This window comes from Bombus affinis, chromosome 13 (genome assembly GCF_024516045.1).
Source record: "Bombus affinis isolate iyBomAffi1 chromosome 13, iyBomAffi1.2, whole genome shotgun sequence".
Lineage (NCBI taxonomy): Eukaryota > Metazoa > Arthropoda > Insecta > Hymenoptera > Apidae > Bombus > Bombus affinis.
This window is the reverse complement of record NC_066356.1, coordinates 6,381,535-6,402,517: the sequence shown is the minus strand read 5'-3', so window position 1 is coordinate 6,402,517 and position 20,983 is coordinate 6,381,535. Positions and strand designations below refer to the sequence as shown.

At 36.3% G+C, this 20,983-nt stretch overlaps 1 protein-coding gene across 6 annotated transcripts in view; it reads left to right on the top strand.

Moving 5' to 3' along the window:
* The window catches only part of LOC126923740 (prominin-like protein), a 70,514-nt gene extending 49,958 nt beyond the window's left edge, over positions 1 to 20,556 (top strand). The window contains exons 2-16 of one of the 6 annotated variants that reach the window (XM_050737461.1): positions 5,084 to 5,351; positions 5,914 to 6,266; positions 7,288 to 7,409; positions 7,495 to 7,518; positions 8,642 to 8,934; positions 9,180 to 9,329; positions 9,412 to 9,627; positions 9,775 to 10,330; positions 10,753 to 10,911; positions 11,002 to 11,123; positions 12,312 to 12,362; positions 13,809 to 13,973; positions 14,771 to 14,860; positions 16,588 to 16,707; positions 17,215 to 20,556. In XM_050737461.1, coding sequence (XP_050593418.1) covers positions 5,084 to 5,351; positions 5,914 to 6,266; positions 7,288 to 7,409; positions 7,495 to 7,518; positions 8,642 to 8,934; positions 9,180 to 9,329; positions 9,412 to 9,627; positions 9,775 to 10,330; positions 10,753 to 10,911; positions 11,002 to 11,123; positions 12,312 to 12,362; positions 13,809 to 13,973; positions 14,771 to 14,860; positions 16,588 to 16,707; positions 17,215 to 17,227 — 2,702 coding nt within the window. In that variant the 3' untranslated portion in view covers positions 17,228 to 20,556. Of the gene's footprint in view, positions 1 to 5,083; positions 5,352 to 5,913; positions 6,267 to 7,287; positions 7,410 to 7,494; positions 7,519 to 8,641; positions 8,935 to 9,179; positions 9,330 to 9,411; positions 9,628 to 9,774; positions 10,331 to 10,752; positions 10,912 to 11,001; positions 11,124 to 12,311; positions 12,363 to 13,808; positions 13,974 to 14,770; positions 14,861 to 15,949; positions 16,007 to 16,587; positions 16,708 to 17,214 lie in introns of those variants that run through there. The other 5 variants (XR_007713301.1, XM_050737462.1, XM_050737463.1 and 2 more) reach the window with 5 other exon arrangements.
* The last annotated feature ends 427 nt before the right edge of the window (positions 20,557 to 20,983 follow it).

The window sequence follows — 20,983 nt, the reverse complement described above, 5'->3', positions numbered from 1 at the left end:
ACAGTGTTGGCCATAAACAAAGCTGAGTCAAGACGCTTACTCGTTACATTTGTTTGAGAACTAGAAGGAATTTTATTTTATTTTATGTTTCAAATCATACAGGTACATCGTTACAAATACCAGACATGTATCTCAAAAGTGATACGATTCAAAGAATTTTTTCAGAAAAATTGAGAAACTATTTGGCAACGTGCAAAAAATTATTTGCTGAATATATAATGTTATAGCAAATAAAGGAATAAGCCCTGGAAAACAAATATTAGTTTTGTAATTTTTCATTTAGATTTTTAAAAAACTTATCACAAGATGTACTTGTTTCAGTGAAATTTCCTTTACAGAAAATCTTGTATTTATCGATAGATATTAAACTTTGTGTTGTTGTTAAATAAATGTTCTAAATTTTATAATTTTACACATTTTTTAAATATTTATTGCCAGATACTTGACTCAATGAAATTCACTTTGTGAAAGATCCTTATCAAAATACCATGAACTCTATTTAGGAATTAAAAAAGAAAAAAGAGCATACTAATTGCTGTAAGTTTCTTTATGTTTAAAAATGCGTTCATTTATGATGGTTTTATACGTCGCAAGCTTTCAACGGAAACACACATCGTCGACTATTCCCCCAGGAACGATTGCAAGAACAAGCACTTCCCTGCGTTCCCCTGATACAAACTCGCATATAAAAGCGTTAACGACGCTCTTACTGCTCACGCTATTATCACTCACTATCACTGACTAGCTCTCTGTCCCACAATTCGTAGAATTGGTTCGCACTGACCTCCACTAAATTGCCCTGTTCACCACTGAATCTCTTTTCCGTCAGATGTTGAAACAATCTAACCGAGGTTTTCAATTTTCCTAGATGAAAGTCATCGTGGAAAATACGTATAAAAGATATATGGATAATTTAACCAAAAGAATCGTTCAACCAGGAAAAAGCGAACACGTAGTTACAGTGGTTGTAAGCTTTCATTCCAACATTTGTTCGTTAAATAGGATTAACAGAACCGTAAAAGGTTAATCAAAAATTTGTCGCAAAATATCTACAGCAATGTGAACAATTTTTTGCAACTTCTCTTCACGTTACAACAGACAAAGAAATAAGAAGACGTTTGCATACGTTCAGGGCTTTTTCATGTACGATTATGTTAATTATTATGTATGGTATATCATCATAAAAAATACTATTCCTCGGTAACTTTGAGCTTTTCAACATCATTAACAGGATGTGATTGGTAGATAGCTCACAATTGGTTCTATTTGACTTTTGATGCAGAATAATTCTCTACCATACAGTGGAAGTAGAAAGCAGATCATTCTCATCGTTATTGTTGAGAAAATACAATGTGTACTTAACATGAAGAAAAACAGAAAAAATACGAATATTAGTGTCCGCTTTTTAGTGACTTCTCATCGATAAAAAAAGGCAGAGCACTGCGATCAGACACAGATACGTTATCGTTGGGAAGGTGTACAGTTCATGATATATTTACTACGTATGTTTCTTTAGCTATGGTAACACGAAGAGAAGTATACTTTTTTGCACCGATGTAGGTATCTTAGGACAAAATTTTGCTTAATCTTTTACGGTCCGGTTAATTTTATTTAGCGTTTAAATGTTGGAATGGAAGCTCGCAACGAGTGTAACTGTGTTTACTTTTTTCCAGTTGAATAATTATTTTGGATAAGTTTCCCCGATTGGATGCACCGCGGTGGAAAATATTTCGTTGCGACCGATTAAGCTTCCAGTTCGACTCTGTAAATTAAAACCAACTAGCCGCAGAATGAAAAAATGGATGAACTGCTACTCGAGCCACGAATTACACGGCTCGTATCGATCTGAAAAAATGCCCCATTTTTCAAGATATTTAAACATTACCCTTCTGTATCGATATTGTTATAATATCGCAGGGATAATATTTTTTCGAATAAAATACCAAATTTTTTATTCCCGCAGTGTATCGCACGTGCAAATAATACATGGCTGTAGCAGTTTTTTTTATTTTTAATTTCATCGCAAATAAAATATATAAAATGTTAGATAGACGAGTATTATTAACGTTTTACTAGACTGCCGAGTTTTATATAAATTCATATTTTTGCGAATACAGTGTCCATACGAGCGTATGAATAACACAGGAAATTCAATTTAATATAGTTTGTAACATATAAATATTATAAAATATAGATAATAATGCTATAATATAATATAATAATATCGTTTTAATCGACACGATACTTTAAACATATCCGCCGTCGTTGTTAGGGAGATGTTACACGGCGAATTATTGCCTTTCATATCTGAAATAGGAATCAAAAAGACAATTTTTCAACGAGACAATGCTCCTATTCGTCTAGCTGGCACGATAAATATGTGGTTTCAAGATTTCGGAATAAAGCCACTACCGTGGTCAGCATTAAGTCCTGATCTGAGCCCAAACGAGAATCCGTGGGGAATTCTAGGAGAAAATGCTTCACGGATCGAGAGAAGCCACCTACAGAAAATATCGTTGAATCTAAAAAAAGGATAAAATCCGTGTGGGCGGATATTCAACACGAAACTTAAATAAGTTTGTGCATAGTATACCTGACAGATCAATAAAAGTGATAAAAAATAAAGGAAAATCCAAGAATCTATTTTTCACGGCCAAAAATATAATTCTCAGAGGAAATTTAATTTTTTCCACACTTTGAAAGGGGAACATTCTTGTTCGTTGTATCTTCGGTTTTCTTCTATAATATGAAATTGCATAAACCATTTCGTCAACTTTTGTTTCAATATTACGAAAAATCTAAAATATACAAATATAATAATATAAAAATCGAGGAATAGAGTTGAGTTTATATTTATTCGCTATCTGTGTTGTACGTAATATTTTACAATGTTAATTTCGTTGGTCGGAAATAGAAAATATGGAACGAAGATTTATATTTGGTATGGAGATGCGAGGTAATCGGCTAGTAAAACGCCAGGAACAATTCGTATGCAAAAGGAACCCTTATCAATACGTCGGGACTAGTTTCTAAACGTAGTGCATCGCAAAGTTACTGGTGCAAGCTGCCGCTTGGCATATCGAGGAATCACGCGAATTCATGTGCACCGGTGGATTTATTGCGGTCGTACAGTCTCCGCAAAAGCTGCATGAAACGGTTTAACCTGACCATGCCGTGCATTCGATTCTAACAGTACATGTCGTTCAAGGCGACATGTCGTAGTAACTGGACGATTGCATTCGTGGCAGATCATCTTTCTTATTTTTACGAATGCGACTGGAGAAATGGAAATAAAAATAGAGATTTATTTCACTCAGTGAACGTATCGTAATGACCGCTTTATTTTGAATATTTTATTTTTAATGTAATAATATGCATTCTCTTCATATATGCAGCTTCAAGTTTCCTCTAATTGCATAAACATTCGCCACGATGCTTGCTAATTGTGTTATGGAACATTTTGTTCTTATTCCTCTTCTTTCTTCAGAATATTTCAACACATTTATAGAATATCCACTTGCGGAATCTTTTCACGAATTTACCGTATTATACGAAACATTTTAAGATTTCGCTAGCATCGTAACGAGATGCGACTATCGTGATTATATATCGATAGTATTTGAAACCAATCTGAAAATATACGGACAAGTACGCAAGATATGAAATACTAAATCTGATAGGTACAAAATAGTAAAATAAAGCTACATTCCACAAAATTCACAATTTCCTCCGAAATTGATTTTTTAAAGACAAGCTTAGAGAAGCGAAGAGATAGATTATTTTTATTAACGAAAGCAAAGCTTCTAAGGCTACATCGATTTCTTTCGAACGGTTACGCTAATCGTTTGACGAATGCGTGTTGCACAGGATAACCTTGACGATCATGTGTGTCCTGTAGAATGTCTACCGCATGGCGCATCGAAAAATCAATGCAGCGGTCCACGGGTCTTAATCCATCGCCGACCGGTCATCGACGTTTGATCCATTTTTCCCAGGAGTAACTAGGAAATAAATTTCCCTCCCTCCGTTCTCATTACGTTCACCCTTCGACCTGGCAACCCTTCCTGACCTACGTCCTACATCCGACCGTGTCCTCGTTTTCTCCGTTGTTCTCGCCCTAAAAAGCGGTATCGGGGTTGCAGATGGAAAATATGCTCTTTAATGTCCATTCTCCGCTGCTTCTCCTGCTCCTCTTCTCTTCCCTTTCACCGATTGTTCGCTCCTTCCGTGCTTCACCTTTTCTTTTTTTTTTTCTTCGTAAATGACGCGCTATTTTTAAACTAGCATAATGTGCAACGATCTTGGTGTAAAAAATAATTTTAGGTATATAACCGTGTGTCCTATTTAACTCTGCCATGCCTAATTACTCTTTTATTTGAGATGATAGAGAAAAAATGTTTATTTTTTATTTTTTTTTTTTTTTGATCTCGCTATGAATTTAAAATATCCTGTAAAAGTGACATTTAAAAATGTTTTAATGGATGCCTGGATTTTTTTTTATTATTATTATAATATATTAATATATATTAATATTAATTAATATATATAATATATTATATATTTTTATTATTATAATATATCATTATATTCTTGTAGCTGGCATTCAGCCTTTTTCGAAACACTACAAATTCGTGTCTTCTACCTTATCCACTATCGAGATATAAATTTTAAGATTCTCTGTTAAAGTCATCAGTCTTCGAAACTCTAAACTTTTAAATAATTAGAAATAATAACTTTTAAAATATTTCTAATCGTTAAGTAACGATTACTCTACTTTTTACTCTCCAAGGTTTACTTCAATTTTCCTCCCCTAAAAATATTTATACAGAATACCCAAAATAAAGCGGTCGTTACGATGGTTTAGTGGGTGGAACAAATGTCCAGCTGGGTTTCCATTTTTCCAACTGTATTTATAAAAATAAGAAATTGCAGAAATGAATCCTCGGTCTAACGATCTTCTTTATAAAAATAATTATTATATATGATGTTTTAGAACAAATTAAAATAAGAGGTTTTAGAACAAAATCTGTTGTTGCTCGATATTTAGCTCTACCAACGTGACGATGATCTTTCTTTGTTGCAGGAATGTTCACTGTTGTGGATGGTGCACCAACGTTCCAGTATTCTTTGGCCCAATGGAAAATAATCGCGACACATTACGGTGGATTGGCTGGCCTAACGTTCGTTGGACTTCTTCTGGCTGCGATTTTACCCTGCGTAGGCTTGTTCTTCTGTTGCTGCAGATGCGCTGGCCATTGTGGCGCCAGAAGTCAACCCTTTGACAAGAAACACGATCATTGTAGGAAAGTGATGCTGAGCATGGTGCTGATTGCGGTCGCCACTATTATTCTGTAAGTACTTCCTTTTCTTGCGATTTATTTTAATCAGACTATATATTCGGAAGAAGTTCCTACACGTAAAAATGTTCAAGATATAGTCTTCACGATACTTAATGGATGAAATAAATCTTCGTAAAAATATGGATTTCCACGAATATCCACGATTTAATTTCAATTACTCTTTCCATTTTCAACTAATATCGCATTACACGGCAACAAACATTAAATAAGTTAAATGGATTTTCGATAATGAGGATTACTCTCGAGTTTTCAGTTAATCATTGACCCAAATAAATAGTCGAACGATATTTCCTCTCGTTAATCCCTCTCTAATTTACAATTTTAAAATAAACTGATATATATGTATACAGGTATTTCCTTTTATATTTGGCCAATATGCATCTCAAAGGAATGTTCAAACGAATATCCGTATCAATAAATAATGTATAGACAAAAAGATAAATACATCCAATCAAGAGTAATGGAAACGAACCCGATCGAAAGAGCTTTCCAATTTGTTTATTCCCTCGATAAAAGACAACATAACGAAGCCACGGTTCGATGTAACTTTCAGGTTTGGCGTGGTTTGCGCCTTTGTAACAAACGAGTACATGCAGGATGGGACCAAGGAGTTTCCTAACAATGTGAAAATCAGCCTGAAAGACGTGAAACTGTATCTGAGCAACACAAAGGAGGCGATCAATAACCTTCTCAAGACTAATTTCGACGAGCTGGAAATTAATTTGAACAACATCCTTCAAGCCAGCGGTAGAATCGTCACTGAACAACTCGCTGAATACTCCCACGCGGTCTCGTTGACTAATCTAAGCGACATTGTCGCTGGCCTGGAGTCCATTAAAGAGGACCTGAAGATCATGCAGACCATCACCCGCGATCTAAGGACCAACGCTAGTCAACTGGACATCGGTACGGATAGATATATCTACGTGTTTGATTTCTAAGAAGACTCGATGATGACGCGAGAAATTTTTATTCCGAGAATTTTATTGTTGATATTTAATTTTTTGTAGTACTCTAAGAAATTCGTGTTGGAAATTTCATTCCTATGTTCTTGGTGCCAGAAATCTTCTCGATTATTATTTAATGACCTCGCCGTTCTAGGGAATTGTTACTCGAGATATTATTTATATTCTTGATGTGAGAAGTTTCCTCGATTTTTATCTGAATAATAACTTTTCAGAAATTTTTATTCAAAAATTGTAATCTTGATATCGCACGTTTTTTTTTTATTTTTATCTAATCGTTGGAATATCGATAATTTCCCGAGTACTTCTATTACAATCGTACAATCCCATTTATAAATATTAAAACATCTGTCGACCTCGTTTAAAACATGATGATTGATCCAAATTTTATTTGCACGAGATAACGACAATTTAAATTGGAATTGAAGGAATTGTAGATGAACCAAATAGCCAAGTTTATAATCATTTGCAACGTGCGTTTATATAACAATATATAAAATATGATAAATTATAGTGGAAGAAATATAACACGTTATAAATATTATAGACACAACAGATATCTTACCAATTACAATATTAATACAAATATCGTAGAAAATTTAATAATACGAATATCAAAATTAACTAAATCGATCACAATCGCGATATACAGTAGACACAATTAAAGAAATTTATTACGTTATATAACCGATGAAATTATTATTAGCATATCGAACATATGAATTCTTTACAGTTTAAACTTCCAAATTCTAAATATTTCACTTCCCAGGTAATTTATTCGGATCATATAAAATTCTATACAATCTAAGCTTCCAAATAGATCGACAATTCTCAAAGATTTTAATAATTTCCTATTAATATAATCAGATCTGCCCTTGTTTCCCTATAAGCGTTTCAATACTTAACAAAGGTATGAATATTTTAATAGAACGATATCTTAGCAAATTTTGTATTCGTTCCAGTTGTACGAGGTGTTAAAAACAATCTCCTACACACGCTCGCGGCTTGCAAGACGCAAAATTGCAAACAGGTGCTGCATGATTACAAAGTGAATCAAATGTCGGTTCAAGTGGAGTTCGACAAGGTATTTTCCGCTTTTGTTGCATCTGTCCGTCAATCGTTATTGTTCGTCATGCATCTAATTTTCTTTTTCCTTTACATGCATACAGTACATGGACCGATACTTCCCGAAGGTATGATGATTATTATAAAATCCACTATTACTCGTTCGGTTTATTCACATTAAACCGCGATAGAAGTTGTGATATTATTTCTGCATCGATTCGATAGTGATACACTACTTTCTTTTGTCTTTTACTTTCTAATTTATTTATTTACCCAATTTATTTATTTATTTTTTGTCTCGCTGATTCTGTAACTTTATACAAAAAGGAAAATGAATATTAATGAACCTGTTCGATTTGCTTGTGTTTCTGTACTAATCAAGTAGTAGACCAATGGAAATTAGACAATCATTTTTCTGTTTCGATATAATAATAATTTTAGTAAAAATAAAACTGACCAATGTTACTATACATTTAGCGATCTAGCAGACGTAGTTTGTTTTCTTAATCTTATGGATGTCCAACCATTGGTTTACGAATAGAATTATTGTGTAAACTTATCTGATTCCATGCTTACCACCAAATAGCTTCAGTCTGTAAGTTATAAGCTAAAGCATGATCAACTTTCGATTATGTGTAAACGTTCGATATGTGTATCGTTAATTGACAACCTCTGTTAAGTGTGTGACGTCTAGAATGATTTCGAATTATTGTCCTTACTTTAAACCTAGCCACGAGGAAAGGAGACTTACATATTTTAGAAACAACTCATATTTAATTAAGCGTGTAACACACACGGGAAATGTCTAGAAGGAATGAAACGTTTCCTATTTTGCACTGAGTTTTCTCTTACTACGTTTTTCTGAATTGAAACCTGTCGAACACATCTTAAACGTACTTTGTTTCCAGCTGAGCACTCTATGCATTCCGTCAGTCTGCTACAAAGAGCTTTTAAGAGACTTGATACATTTCAATGCACTCTTCAGTTACATACACACACACACTCTCTCTCTCTCTCTTTCTTTCTTTCTCTCTTTTTTTCTCTAACATACCGTTAACATTAACATACCTGGGGATTGGTCATTTAAATAGACACAAGCATGACACTTTCCATATCGATACTCTGACTGTTCTACAATGTTCTCATTTAATGTGTCATCTCAGGCGTAATCGTTCTTTTTCCGATAGATACGAACAGTCTTATTTTTATTTTGATCATTTATATCGAACGATCGTACATGATTTTTTCCAGTTGCCAAACGTCACATCCGCTTTGAATAACATCACGATGCTGATGAAAGGCAACATCGTGTCGGAAGTGAGCCAGGGCAAAGAGTCGTTCTTGAAGATTCAGAAAGACATTCAACACGCTGTGAACCAGACCATTCCTGTCGTGAGCGCGAGTATTAGAAGAGTCAGCGTACATATGGACGCTTTGGCGAAGAATATGACAGTGCTTCTTGATAGGATAGGCGTTGAGATAAACGATAACATGAAGGCTGTAGATCATACATGGATGCACGTGGATCAGTATATACCGTACAGGTGAGAAACAATGATAAACATTTTATTTGTATTGTACATTTCGTCCGAATCGTTTCTGCCCTCTTCGAATATTTGCATATTTCTGTTCTATTCTGTTCGAGTGTTTGAACATTTCTATTATATTTTATCCCAATATGTCAATATTTCTCTCTGAAAAATACTCAAATATTCGGTATGGATTATTTATCTCGCCCTCCCTCCCTCTCTGTCTCTCTCTTTCTCTCTGACATGTGTATTTTTTCCAGATACTATCTTGGCCTTGGAATATCAGGAATTCTACTAACAGTTTTAATGTGTCTGACTTTCGGTCTCTTCTGTGGCATTTGCGGAAAGCGACCTGATGGATATGGGGACGATTGCTGTAACAAAGGATCTGGGGCACGATTCCTTATGATGTAAGCTTTTAAAAACGTTGTTAAAATTGTTGTATCATTTGGTGATTCGTGATATCGGTAACATTTTGCGGAATTTTTCCAGGGCTGTTTGGATAATTTTCCTCTTAACGAGCGTTCTAATGGTGATAACCGTAGCACACATGGTCATTGGTGTTCTTGTTCAAAGAGCTATTTGTGAACCTTTGAAGAATCCGCAGGATAATAGGATGTTCGCTCTAGTTGATGAAATTGTGCAAATCAAAAAGAAGCTGTATCCACAGAATCCTAATGCTGACGTGAATATGAGCTACATAATCACGTAAGTGTATAGTAAAAAATTATTAAAAAATTATGAAGATTATAAAAGAATATCTACGATCGAAGATGCTTATTAACCGCTATTTGCATTTCCCCGTCTCTCACATTATCGAAGATAAAAAACAGTTCCATTGTTTCTTCATGACAGACACTGCCATCGAAACGAAACACTGTACAATGTACTGAAGGTAGGCAACATCTTCGACATAGGCTCGTTACGCGAATACGCCGGCCGTTACGACATCAACAACACAATCCAACAATTACGACGCAAAATCAGTCTCTCACCTGGTGTGGTGATCCTCACGGATAGTGCAAAGTCGAAATTAAACGATCTGGCGCAAAGTGGTCTCAGTGACATCAAGTTCTATCAGTATGTGGAGATCCTCGCAGATAATATCACGAACATCAACCTGGAACATCTAGCGAAACAACTGTTGGATGTGTCAGCTGAATTGCCCAAGGGGCAAGAGGACATTCGAGTCAGTTTGGAGAAAAACGCAATGGATCTGGCATATTATCATGACCAGTTGGTAAAACCCATGGGAATGCTTAGCGAACAGTTGGTTACAAAGGCTGTGACACTCGAGGAGAAGATAAAGTTTAACCACAGTTCGATGGCGGAAGCTATTCATAATCTGGTTAACGAAGTGACGAAGGCGCAGCAGTTTTTGAATAAAGACGGGCCAGAATACGTGCAACAAGTAGGTTTTGATATCTCTTCGTCGATTAAAATTACTAACAATATTTGGAAAGACATTAAAATTGAATATCCGCGAAAAAATATGGGAGAATATCATTCAGCTTTAGAATAAGCTCATGGAAAGAGAAAGTATCGAGCATTTTTCATTAAAAGATGCATAGAGACTTCTAAATTTATAATCACATATTGTCCATCATCAAATACTAAAGTTTTTTACTTTATTAAAAATAGACATCCTAAGATTCTTAAGCATTTTCATAATATCACAATAATCATTGTGATAGTGTAGGAAATGAAAGTACACAGTATAACTGAACAATTATTTATTTATATCTTTTAAGTTACAAAATGTAGGAAATATTTCAGAATATTTAGATAGTAATTTCAAAGTAACTACGTCACAATTCGCTTTTTTTATTATAGCTGGCAACCAAATTTGGAAACGCTTTCCTTCGTCAAGTTGACGACTTCCTCGAGCTAGTTATCCATCACGCGCTGATGGACGTAGGAAGATGTGCTCCAGTCTCCAACGCGTATAATGCAACGCTAGTCGCAGGATGCAACCGGGTTCTAGATCCATTCGTAAGCAATTGATCAACTTTCTTCTGTATATAATCATTCTTATAAATTGCAAAAATTACAATGTATTATACTTCTACTCGTAATTCACAGAATGGTTTCTGGGTGAGTGTGGGCTGGTGTCTAATTCTCTTCATCCCAACCATAGTACTTTGCGTGAAATTGAGCGCGCTGTACCAAAAATCGGATCCCTATCCAGGACCTCTAGTCGAAGCGTAAGTTTCTCTCATTTTATATCGTTCAAACCCAATTGATAGATTCAACGCTATTAAATGTTTCCAAAACATAATTAGATATCCGGTGCATGTCAATTTTAAATTCCCAAACTGTCCTTTGTTGTGAGATCGGGATTATTTCATATCATTCGTTAAATCGAAAAGGAACAGAAGAAATTGCAGTTCGTTCAAAAATTTAGTTTAGGGATAAACAATTGGCTTGATTATTCCGAAGAAATATTAGGAAAATTAGAAACAACAATACATCCACTTGAAAACAATCGCTTCTATGATTTTCTTCGCTAATTTCTGGCCAGCAGATTCTGAGCACCCTCTATGTAGAAAGTGTTGACAGCCTTCTGTCTCAGTCTGGTAGTTAATCGAGCTTCCATATTATCCTCAGCATGCACATATTCGCGCTTGCGATATCTTTCTTATCGATATTTTCTACTCGGCATGAATCATCCTACCACTTTGTTTAGCGAGTCTCAAAATTGCATCGCCAATTCTCTAGAGCGAATCCCGTGCAAATCGATGAACGCGTTATTCCTTGTAAGCTCACCGCCTTTATTCTCAATTCTATCTCGGTGTGCCGTGAGCTATCAACTAATCGTTTTCTGACTTTTGTCGCGTTTATCGTACATGTCTTCTTTTCGCAAGAACGTACCACGAAAGAGGAGAATAATGTTTGGCTCGAAAACTCTGTCCTTCGTGAAAATTATTCGATCGTCCGATATCTTCAATATATTTCTAAATTTATCGTTTTGTATTTCTCTGACTAATTACCTAGATAAAAAAGTCTAGATTTACCTTGCAAATTAACTAAATACATAAAAAGCTTGAAGTTTATAGATTCTTAGCTGTGAATCGCTGTGATGTACTTAAGTGAGTCCATCTGCATTTATTATTCTAAAAAATTCTATATTTTGTCGAAGTAATTGTCAGACTAATGGGATAATATTTTCAAAATTTGGAATACATAACTAAGTACGAATTCTCAAAATCTTGACTTGCACCTTACATCACTATGATTTTCAGCCCGCGTACTTCCACGTTAATTTGTAAATTTATATAAGACGATCGAATTTTCTTCACTGTACCAATGCAGTAGTTCATATTAAATTAAAAGTAGCTGTCTAATGTGTGGAATGGTTGTTGGAATCTAACCGCTAACACGCTCCGTTCCAGTGAATATTTGTATGACGCGTACGCAGACAGGGATAACATACCCCTTACTCAGTAAGTATACAACAAGAACAGCCAAGTTGCTCGCATGTTGAATTATGTTGATCGTATAGCACGTGAATCCTTCATTAACGCTATGAACACAATATATTTGTTCGTTTCACGTTCCACTACTCTTCACACCCCAACTTAAGATATTTCGCGATCAGAAAGACACAGTGTACCGGGGGAAATCGTGTAGTGATTTGATTGATTAGAACGATTTTACCCTTTGTCTGCATGATTGGTTCTACCACGATGAGCACTCTAGCTAACGTATTGTGGAATCAGAATTATTTCGCTGAAGAAACTAATTGTAGAGGGAAAAGGAAAATGTAGAACCTTTCTAAAAAACGGGTCTATATGTCTGTGATAAATATATATATTTCAAATGATTTTTCTACTCAATTACTATCTATTTAAAATTTTTCAACAGTCATTATAATTATTTATTTAAACGTTGCTAACGTTAAAACGCTAGAACTAAAACTTGTAATACAATTTACTCAATTCGTTATTCCCTTTTGTGGATCCTTTTTCCAGAAAGTTTCTCAATTATTGAAATAACAAAATTCTGTGAACTATACGCAGTATGACACTAATTGCAGATCCCACAATATCGTTTCAATTACATAGGTATAAAATCTTTAAAATATATAGTTAATCATCTGCTACTTGAACTTTGATACCTTCTCGACTTTCTTGTATCACATGTATTATATTATGTAATATGTAAACTGAACATGTTTGTGCATTTATACAAAAACTAAGAGATGTAGAAATACACAGATTGCTTATGACATGAAAAAATACATATATAGAATATCCAGAGTACAAATATATGAAATATTCAGAAAGATACAATATTCAAAATGCATTAGATATTATAAATATACACATAAAGTATCCAAAGGATATCAAAAGTATCCTCTGCTTAACTTCCATCTTTACAATTGCATTTACAAATGAAATTTGCATATAAGCATGTACATTATTAAGCATGTACAAACATTGAAGCATATACAATTTGCATATACATCTGCAATCTACTAAACAAACATGTAAGTCAGTGATTCAACATTTTATCATCCCTGATATATTATGTGAATCAGTCCAGAAGGTGTTAAACATTTAATGTATATTTAATATACTAACGCTCTCGCGTTTTTCGGAGCTTTTAACTAGTCGTGTGAAAAATGGAATTTTTCTTTCTTACACACACACACACACACAAACACATACGCACACACACATGCATACATACATACATAGAGGAACACACGTACGAGTTTAGTGGCGTGGCAGCTAGCCCTTTGTCTCGTGTACCAAAGCTACTTAGGAGATTAATGATACACGTAACACGCAGAAACAGCTTAGCAAAATAGTACACTCTCTAACTCGCATGACGAGTGCCCCGGAGACCCGTGATTTAGTCTACTGAAACGTTCATTTTCCTTGCAGTGTTCACGACAAGAAATACGTGTCGCACAGCAGAGACCCTTACGCAAAATACGAAAGCTACGATGGTCCAGCGGGTGGATACAGCGAACGAGAGAGAGTCCCAGAAGCGCATCAGAGCACGTCCCATTATCATCATTATTCCAGATACTCTGACGTGGCGCCGAAGTAAGTGTTGGAACAAGTCACTTCGGATCTGTCGGTCGAAAACTTCTTGAAGCGAGAGCATTATTCGTCCTTCGTGAGATAAAGCACCTCGAAAGAAATTATATCGAGAGATAGCTTGGCTGAATCAGAGCGTCGTTTTGGGAGCACACTGAATTTGTGATTTATTTCTTTATCGTATGAGGATCACAGCAGGAAAGCGTGATAAGTATATTTTTGTCGGTTTTTTAATTTTATCCGTTAAGTTCAACGACGCGAGTCTTCTAAAAATAAATGATGAATTGGTAGAATTTCATGGAAACCAAACACACGTTCATTAAGACAAGAAATATTTCCGTCCATTTTCTGATTTTACCTGGTAGGTTCAAGCATGTAAAGTTTTTTAAATTAGCCGAATTCTTTAGAGTTTTTTTAGAGAGACGCTGTGTTCCAAAACGACGTTCAGTCTACGGCTTTGTCAGGGAGTATTTCGAAGACAGGCGCTTGTTTGAAAGAATAGTGCTGCCGCTTTAAGGTTCTCTTCTTTTTTTCTATTCATTTCGGATCGTCGTCTTGCATTATTTGAATGAAGATGGAATGGAAAAGAAAATAAAAGTCTGTTAATGCTGTCCATATCTAGCGAAGCGGAGAATGCGTTCTCGGGGGTTGTCAGAAACCTCTAGGGGTTGTTTCTCGCGAGTATCGCGAGCTACCACACTCTTGAACGATTCTGGATGCAATAGGTGTCTTTTTGTTTGAGATCGACGATTTTCTCCTTTCATTTCTCCGGTTCACTAGTTCATCTCTGATTTATTTTACAGTTCCACCCCCACGTGGCGAAGCCACGAACATACCGCCCCCTCCAAAACAGAACCTCACAATAAAGTCTTTAGCATATCCGTAGAAACGCAGTAAGTCTTGCAAAACATCCAATTTGGACCGAGCAAAAATCTTAAACACAGCTTTCTGTGACACGTTACGCAATTTTCTTCTTATTTTACTTACAAACTTATTGTTCTCTCGGTTCCTGTATCTCGGCGCCTGATCTCTCACCATCACCGATCTTTCATTTATCTCTCTTTCTTTCGTTTCCTTTTTCTCGTTTCCCTTCATCGGTGAGCAGGGTTCCCACTCATCGCGCGAAATTCTTTTTCTCACCTTTTTTGTTTTCACCGATTCTTCCGAACCGCTCGATTTAACTCGAGGATGGGATCAAGCTCTCTGTGTAGAAACTCGCACGATACTTGTTCAGGTCAGTGGCGACATTTCAAATTTCAACAGTCCCAATGTAGTTGTAAGTACTTGTCGAACCACGTACGACTCGAATTGTATATTCCCTGTTTCTCTTCCTACTTGTAAATCGAAACGGATAAAGAAGAAATTTTACCGATGTCCCGTCTCTTGTACTTTGTATGATAACCTAATCATAGATAAAGTATCTCGTCTTTTCCCGCATCGTATTGCTCTACCACCAACCATCGAAGATGTATGAATTGCATGATCTACCTTGTACAGTATTTATCATTGAAGAATCGAACATCTTGAAAGGGTCGAGTAGCTTCATACGAATGTAAAAGATCGAGTATTTAAAATCACTTAGAATCACTTGGAATTATCCAGTTTAGAAATTATTAGAAATATCTACTTGACCCATTCAATAACCCTGGTAAATTAAAATAAATGAATAAAATAAATTTTATTCATCCATTTATGTTACTATAAATTTTACTTTTATCGAATAAAATATATCGTTCACTCTTGTTGAGCGTTTGTAAAGGGTTCGAGCGTATCTTGTTAGATTCAGCGCGGTCCGATCCATATCATAAATAATGATACTGTTATCGAAATGAAAAAAAAAAAAAAGGAAAGAAGAACAGAAACCTATAAAAGTATCGTTGTGAGGTGCAGAATGTTGTTGACACCATGCAAGTTATTCTTGATCCCGTCCATACATCTCATGCAACCCCGTTGGTCACGCTTTTTTTCCCGGTTATTTCCAGGTGAGTGGGAACCTTGCGGGGGGGCAACTTCTCGCGTCTCTCGATACGCCTCTGCACGTAAGTCGCAAGACAGATTGTTATCAATTGTGTCTCCGTACTTCTCGTTTTCCTTAGTTCGTTCTTTTTGTTCAATTTGTTTGCGTCGCAAGCAAATAGCTTCGCTAGAGCTTTTGCAGGAATAAATAAAGAAAAAAAAAAAAGAAAAAAGAAATTGTGTCAGGTTGTTGGCGATCGTGATGATCGAATAAAGTGACTCGCGTGGTATCAGCGTTATACCTACACCGCCACTGCCACAATCAGTCCAATCGTGTTCGATAAAACATACGTATACAAGGATTTTTAAGCGAGCATGCGTAAAAGTATTATTACGAATTCGAGTCACCTTTCTTTTCTTTATTTCACAGGAGAATCACGGTATATAAAATTTACTTTGATTTCGCTTCAGCAGCTTCGTCATTCGTTTGTTCGCTAAGGCATACGTACGCTATGGCAAAAGATAACTCTCTTCGAGAATATTTTTTATTTTTCCTTTTTTTTTTGTGCTCGTTATTCGACACGTTTGACGAAGAATAGAGAGTAAGCTACATTATTCGAATTTCTCCTGCGTGGTTTTGCTGATCGAAGAGGTATTTTTTCAGAAATTGTGACTTCCCTAATGGTGGTCCTCCTGGATACCAACCAGCTGCTGCTGCCGCTCCGCCTCCGCTTAGCACGGAATACGAGCGACCGCCTCCCTATTATTATTATCCTGGGCCAGGGTGAGTTGTGCCACAGTTTTTAGTACTTCGATATTCACAAACGTGCGTTTCAAATAATCCATACTAATTAGTACGCCATGAATGTTCATGCAGATTCATAATTTTCTGAACATGGCTAGAGTAATCGAGTCTAGATAGAAATTTACAAACACGCACTTTACTTTGGATATATATGAAGGCCACAGGTGAAGAATATGATCAATCGTATTTCCGGTCTTCTATGAAAGCGCAATTTTAAAATCCAATATATGTTGTGAATCAATAAAAACTACCTTCCCTCTTGACTTTGGCATTATATGTATTTTTATCACCTTCCTAAACATTTAGAAAAATGAATCATACTTTTCCTATGTGGTCTTCACATATTGTTACATACTATGTGTATTGCGTGCATGTTTGAGTAAAAATATATTAAATTTATATTAAATCGACATCAATGTAAAAATATTAAACCTCCCACTAAGAAAGTGTAAATAATATAAAAGATGCTTTCCTAATGATTTTCAGGGACACAAATTAGGAAACAAGTGCCGTGGCATGCACAAAAGTAGCGCTGAGTAGCGTGGCTACCCACAGTCTCACCCGCAGTTACAAAAGGACACTCAAAAAGAAAGAGAAATCCGGATGCAAGCGAGACTATGTCTAATTTGTAGCGTTCCTGTTTGAGCGTGCCACGGACCGTGCGAACGGCGAAATCAATTAAAGACCAAGTTTGATACACAGACTGAGGTAGGCTAAATGGATCCTTCGGCGAGCCGCAAGTAGTGTGATCAATGTGTGCGATTCGTTTCGTTTAGTATTATTTTTTAGACATCGTGCGTATCACGAGAAAAACGTTACATTATGTCCAATACTACTCTTTTTTTTCTTTTTGCCGTCTGCAGTTTCTCTCTTTTTTGTTTTAATAGCGTTTGGACGCCTACCTTCTTTCTCGTTTTCTTTTTTTATTTCATTACTCGCTTTATATTAATATTTTTTCTTTTTTTTTTCTTTTTTTATTACGAGACGAACTGTAATGAAGCGATGATTTTCATCGTATGTGCTATGTTAATCGTTGGACAATCGATTTCTAACACGACTGATTATATATCGTTTACCACCGTTCTTTTTGTTTTTTTTCTGCGATATTTCTTCCATCAAATGCCATCGTGACCAAGGTCTTTTCTACTATTATCATCGATCCGCCTTCGAGATTCGCGCGTGTTGTGTCACACGCCGAAATTAATCCTCGACTCTCGAAAGCGCATCGATTATTATACGTTTTATCGTTGCTTGAGAGGAATCCTGAAACTCTGCAAGGAAATTTTTCTGTGGAACCCTTAGTTCACCTCGGATGTTCAGTTCCTAATTATAAATACACAGGATTGAAATCATCGTCTGCATTAACCAGTATTAATATTAAAAAAAAAAAAAAAAACGTTCATTATCGTGCCTCCCTTGTTGACCCATTGCCGTACGCTTCTCTTTCACTGAACAATCTCCCTTCGTTCAGAAATTAGCGAACGTGTATATAACATTCAGCCGCTTGTGTCTTATGAATTTTCACCGTCTTTTACGTGAACTGCCTACCAAGGAACAACAACTAAGTACACAGAATGACTATGATGACAAATGACACGTCGATGAGCCGTCGTATAAAAAGGAACACGTGCGATCGATTCGAGCATGAGCCACTTATTTCTACGTTCATTATAATTAATCGTATTATTATATAAAATTGTGAAGATATCATAAGTTCGATTAACTAGTTTTTCCAATGCAATTATTGTCAAGCACAAGCTAAGGTATATTGCACGAGATATTACTGTACTCGACGACTTCCAAACTGTGTTAGATCATTCGCAGCAAGGAGCGTACATGGAGATTCGTTCATGAAATTCTGTTCGTCTCTGAACGACACACTGCCCTCTTGAACAAGTCGCGTTCAACAAGAAAATTCACGTAGAACATCGAATCCTCGGATTACATCGATCGCACACTTTCCTTGTAACGAAATATTCGCGAAGATTTCTCGCAATCTCGAGCACTTAACAACGCCATATTTAAATGCCAAACGACACTCTTTAAAACGTGGACCGTGGATGTCGAACGTGTACGCTGCTGGTTCGAATTCTACGGTCCACGCGTCCTCGATCTTGCTGGATCGTTCGTAGGTATAAGAAAATCCCGGAACTAATTTCCTCTTGGTCACACGCCGGAACCGCTCGTTCCACGATGACGGAAGTTAGTTTCATTGCAAGATCACCGCTGCAAAATACTCTATGTACATGGTTCTTAAGTAGACGTTTTTTCTTACTATTAACTTTACCGTGTAATTTACCGATCTAAGCTCCTAGATATTTCCTCGTCGCATAGAGAGGTTGTACGCGTGTTCATTCATGCGTCTACGCGACGACGAAATGTCTTGACGAACATATGCAACATCCGTACAGTACTTCGATCGTGAAGGATGGACCTTTCTTCGTGGAGGTTGTCACTGCCATTTTAGAGAAGCTCGTTCTTCTACTCTGTAAGTTAGAGGCTGTTTAGGGGACGGTGAAACCTCCCGTTAAATGAAAGTCTTTTTGAAAGCTCTGTAGTACGATTAGAATAATTAACTCTTTGCAGTTCAGTAATCCCTAGACTACAGATATTTATACATTTATGAGATATTCGAAGATATCCGGAATTTGGAATTTAAAAATGTTCGGAACGCATGTTCATAGTCTGTAGAGATACACAGAATATCGAAAGGCTTCCATTGCGACTAAAATTTCTTCCTCGGAACTCGTCAACGCGAAAACTGAGAACTACGCGTGACACCAGCGTGGCGTCATCAGTGGTCAACGTGTCGATACTTGTCACGTGAAACGAGCATCTCTGCTCGCAAAATCAAGAAATCTGCGATAAATATCTACAGTCTAGTGGTTACGTTTCATCTAGGAATATAAGTAAAGCGACAAATGCGACGAACATCTAGTTTTTAAAAACCGTGAATCAATGTACAAGCTCAATCTGTAAACGACTGCAAAGGGCTAAGCGAAAGTTAAACGTTTGAAATTTCGAATTTAGATACTTTAGGAATTGAAATACCCATTGGTACAAGCTCATAAGAATAGAATAGAAGGGTCTAAGGTGAATTTGTACCAATCGGTGTGCAGAGTCTCTTGTTCGTAGGTCGATCATTTCGACGATAAGTTTCTAAGTGTTTCTCACCACTTCGGACTCTAGAATCCAATGAATTACTGTACCGCAAATGGGAGGCATCAGGATGTTGCATTATCCGTAGAGAACCTGTTTCACATAGTCGTTGCTATTGCGTGCAGCGAGTTTTAACGTTAATATTATACGGTAGATTACGCCGCCCATGCGACGGTCTTTGATTCGGCCGTTAGCAGACTGCCAAAAAGAAAAAAAAAGAAGAAAAAGAAATGTGAAAAAAAAACGCAAAAAAAAAGAACAAAAGGATACTTTCCTCGTACGTTGTATGAAGGCGTGAGAAAGTGGGAGCACAAAATCTTAGAATCTTTTAAAGAAAATAAAAACAGCGTAGATAAGAGAAGAGAGAGTAAGTGAGGATCGCGTGAAAGGTAGATCCATACCTCTGTATGATTGTCGTATAAAAATAGGGAGAAAAGGGAACGAGAGAAGGAAGCTGGCGTGAGGAGAAGACGATTTTTCCCGCTCTATCATTAACTGTATTAACATACACATTTAGCATAGTGGAAAGTAAGCTACGTTTTTAGCGTAATATCGACGGAAACACAGATATCATCGTTGTTGTATGTATGGGAAATTGAGGAACCGTGATGTCCTTTTCCTTCCTCCTATTATTTTTTTTTTTTTTTTTTTTTTTTTTTTTTTTTTATTGTCTAAGAATGTTAAAGAAACACGTAATAATCGATTGCTGTGTGTGGACACGCAAGACTATTTTATCCGGTTGACTATATTAGCCATGTCTCGTAACGAAAAATAAACAGAGTCGCATGAGAACGAGCCCGGAGAACGAGTGCCGTGTATAGAGATTCGTGTTAATCGATCACGAATCATTGAAAATGATAAATTACGATTGTCGCGTGCCGTCGAAAGGCACCGCGGAAACCAATTTTTCTGGTGCTATTTTTATATGGGATACGTAGCGACGATTTCATGTCGGGCACTCCTTCTCTACATTTTTCTGAACGTGTCGTATAAAATATGACATGGGGACTTTGAACCGTTGTGAAGAAGGAACACTCTTTTTACCGCCTTCTAGAAACCACGGGACATAAGTTGAGAGTTTTCTATCATTCTTGCG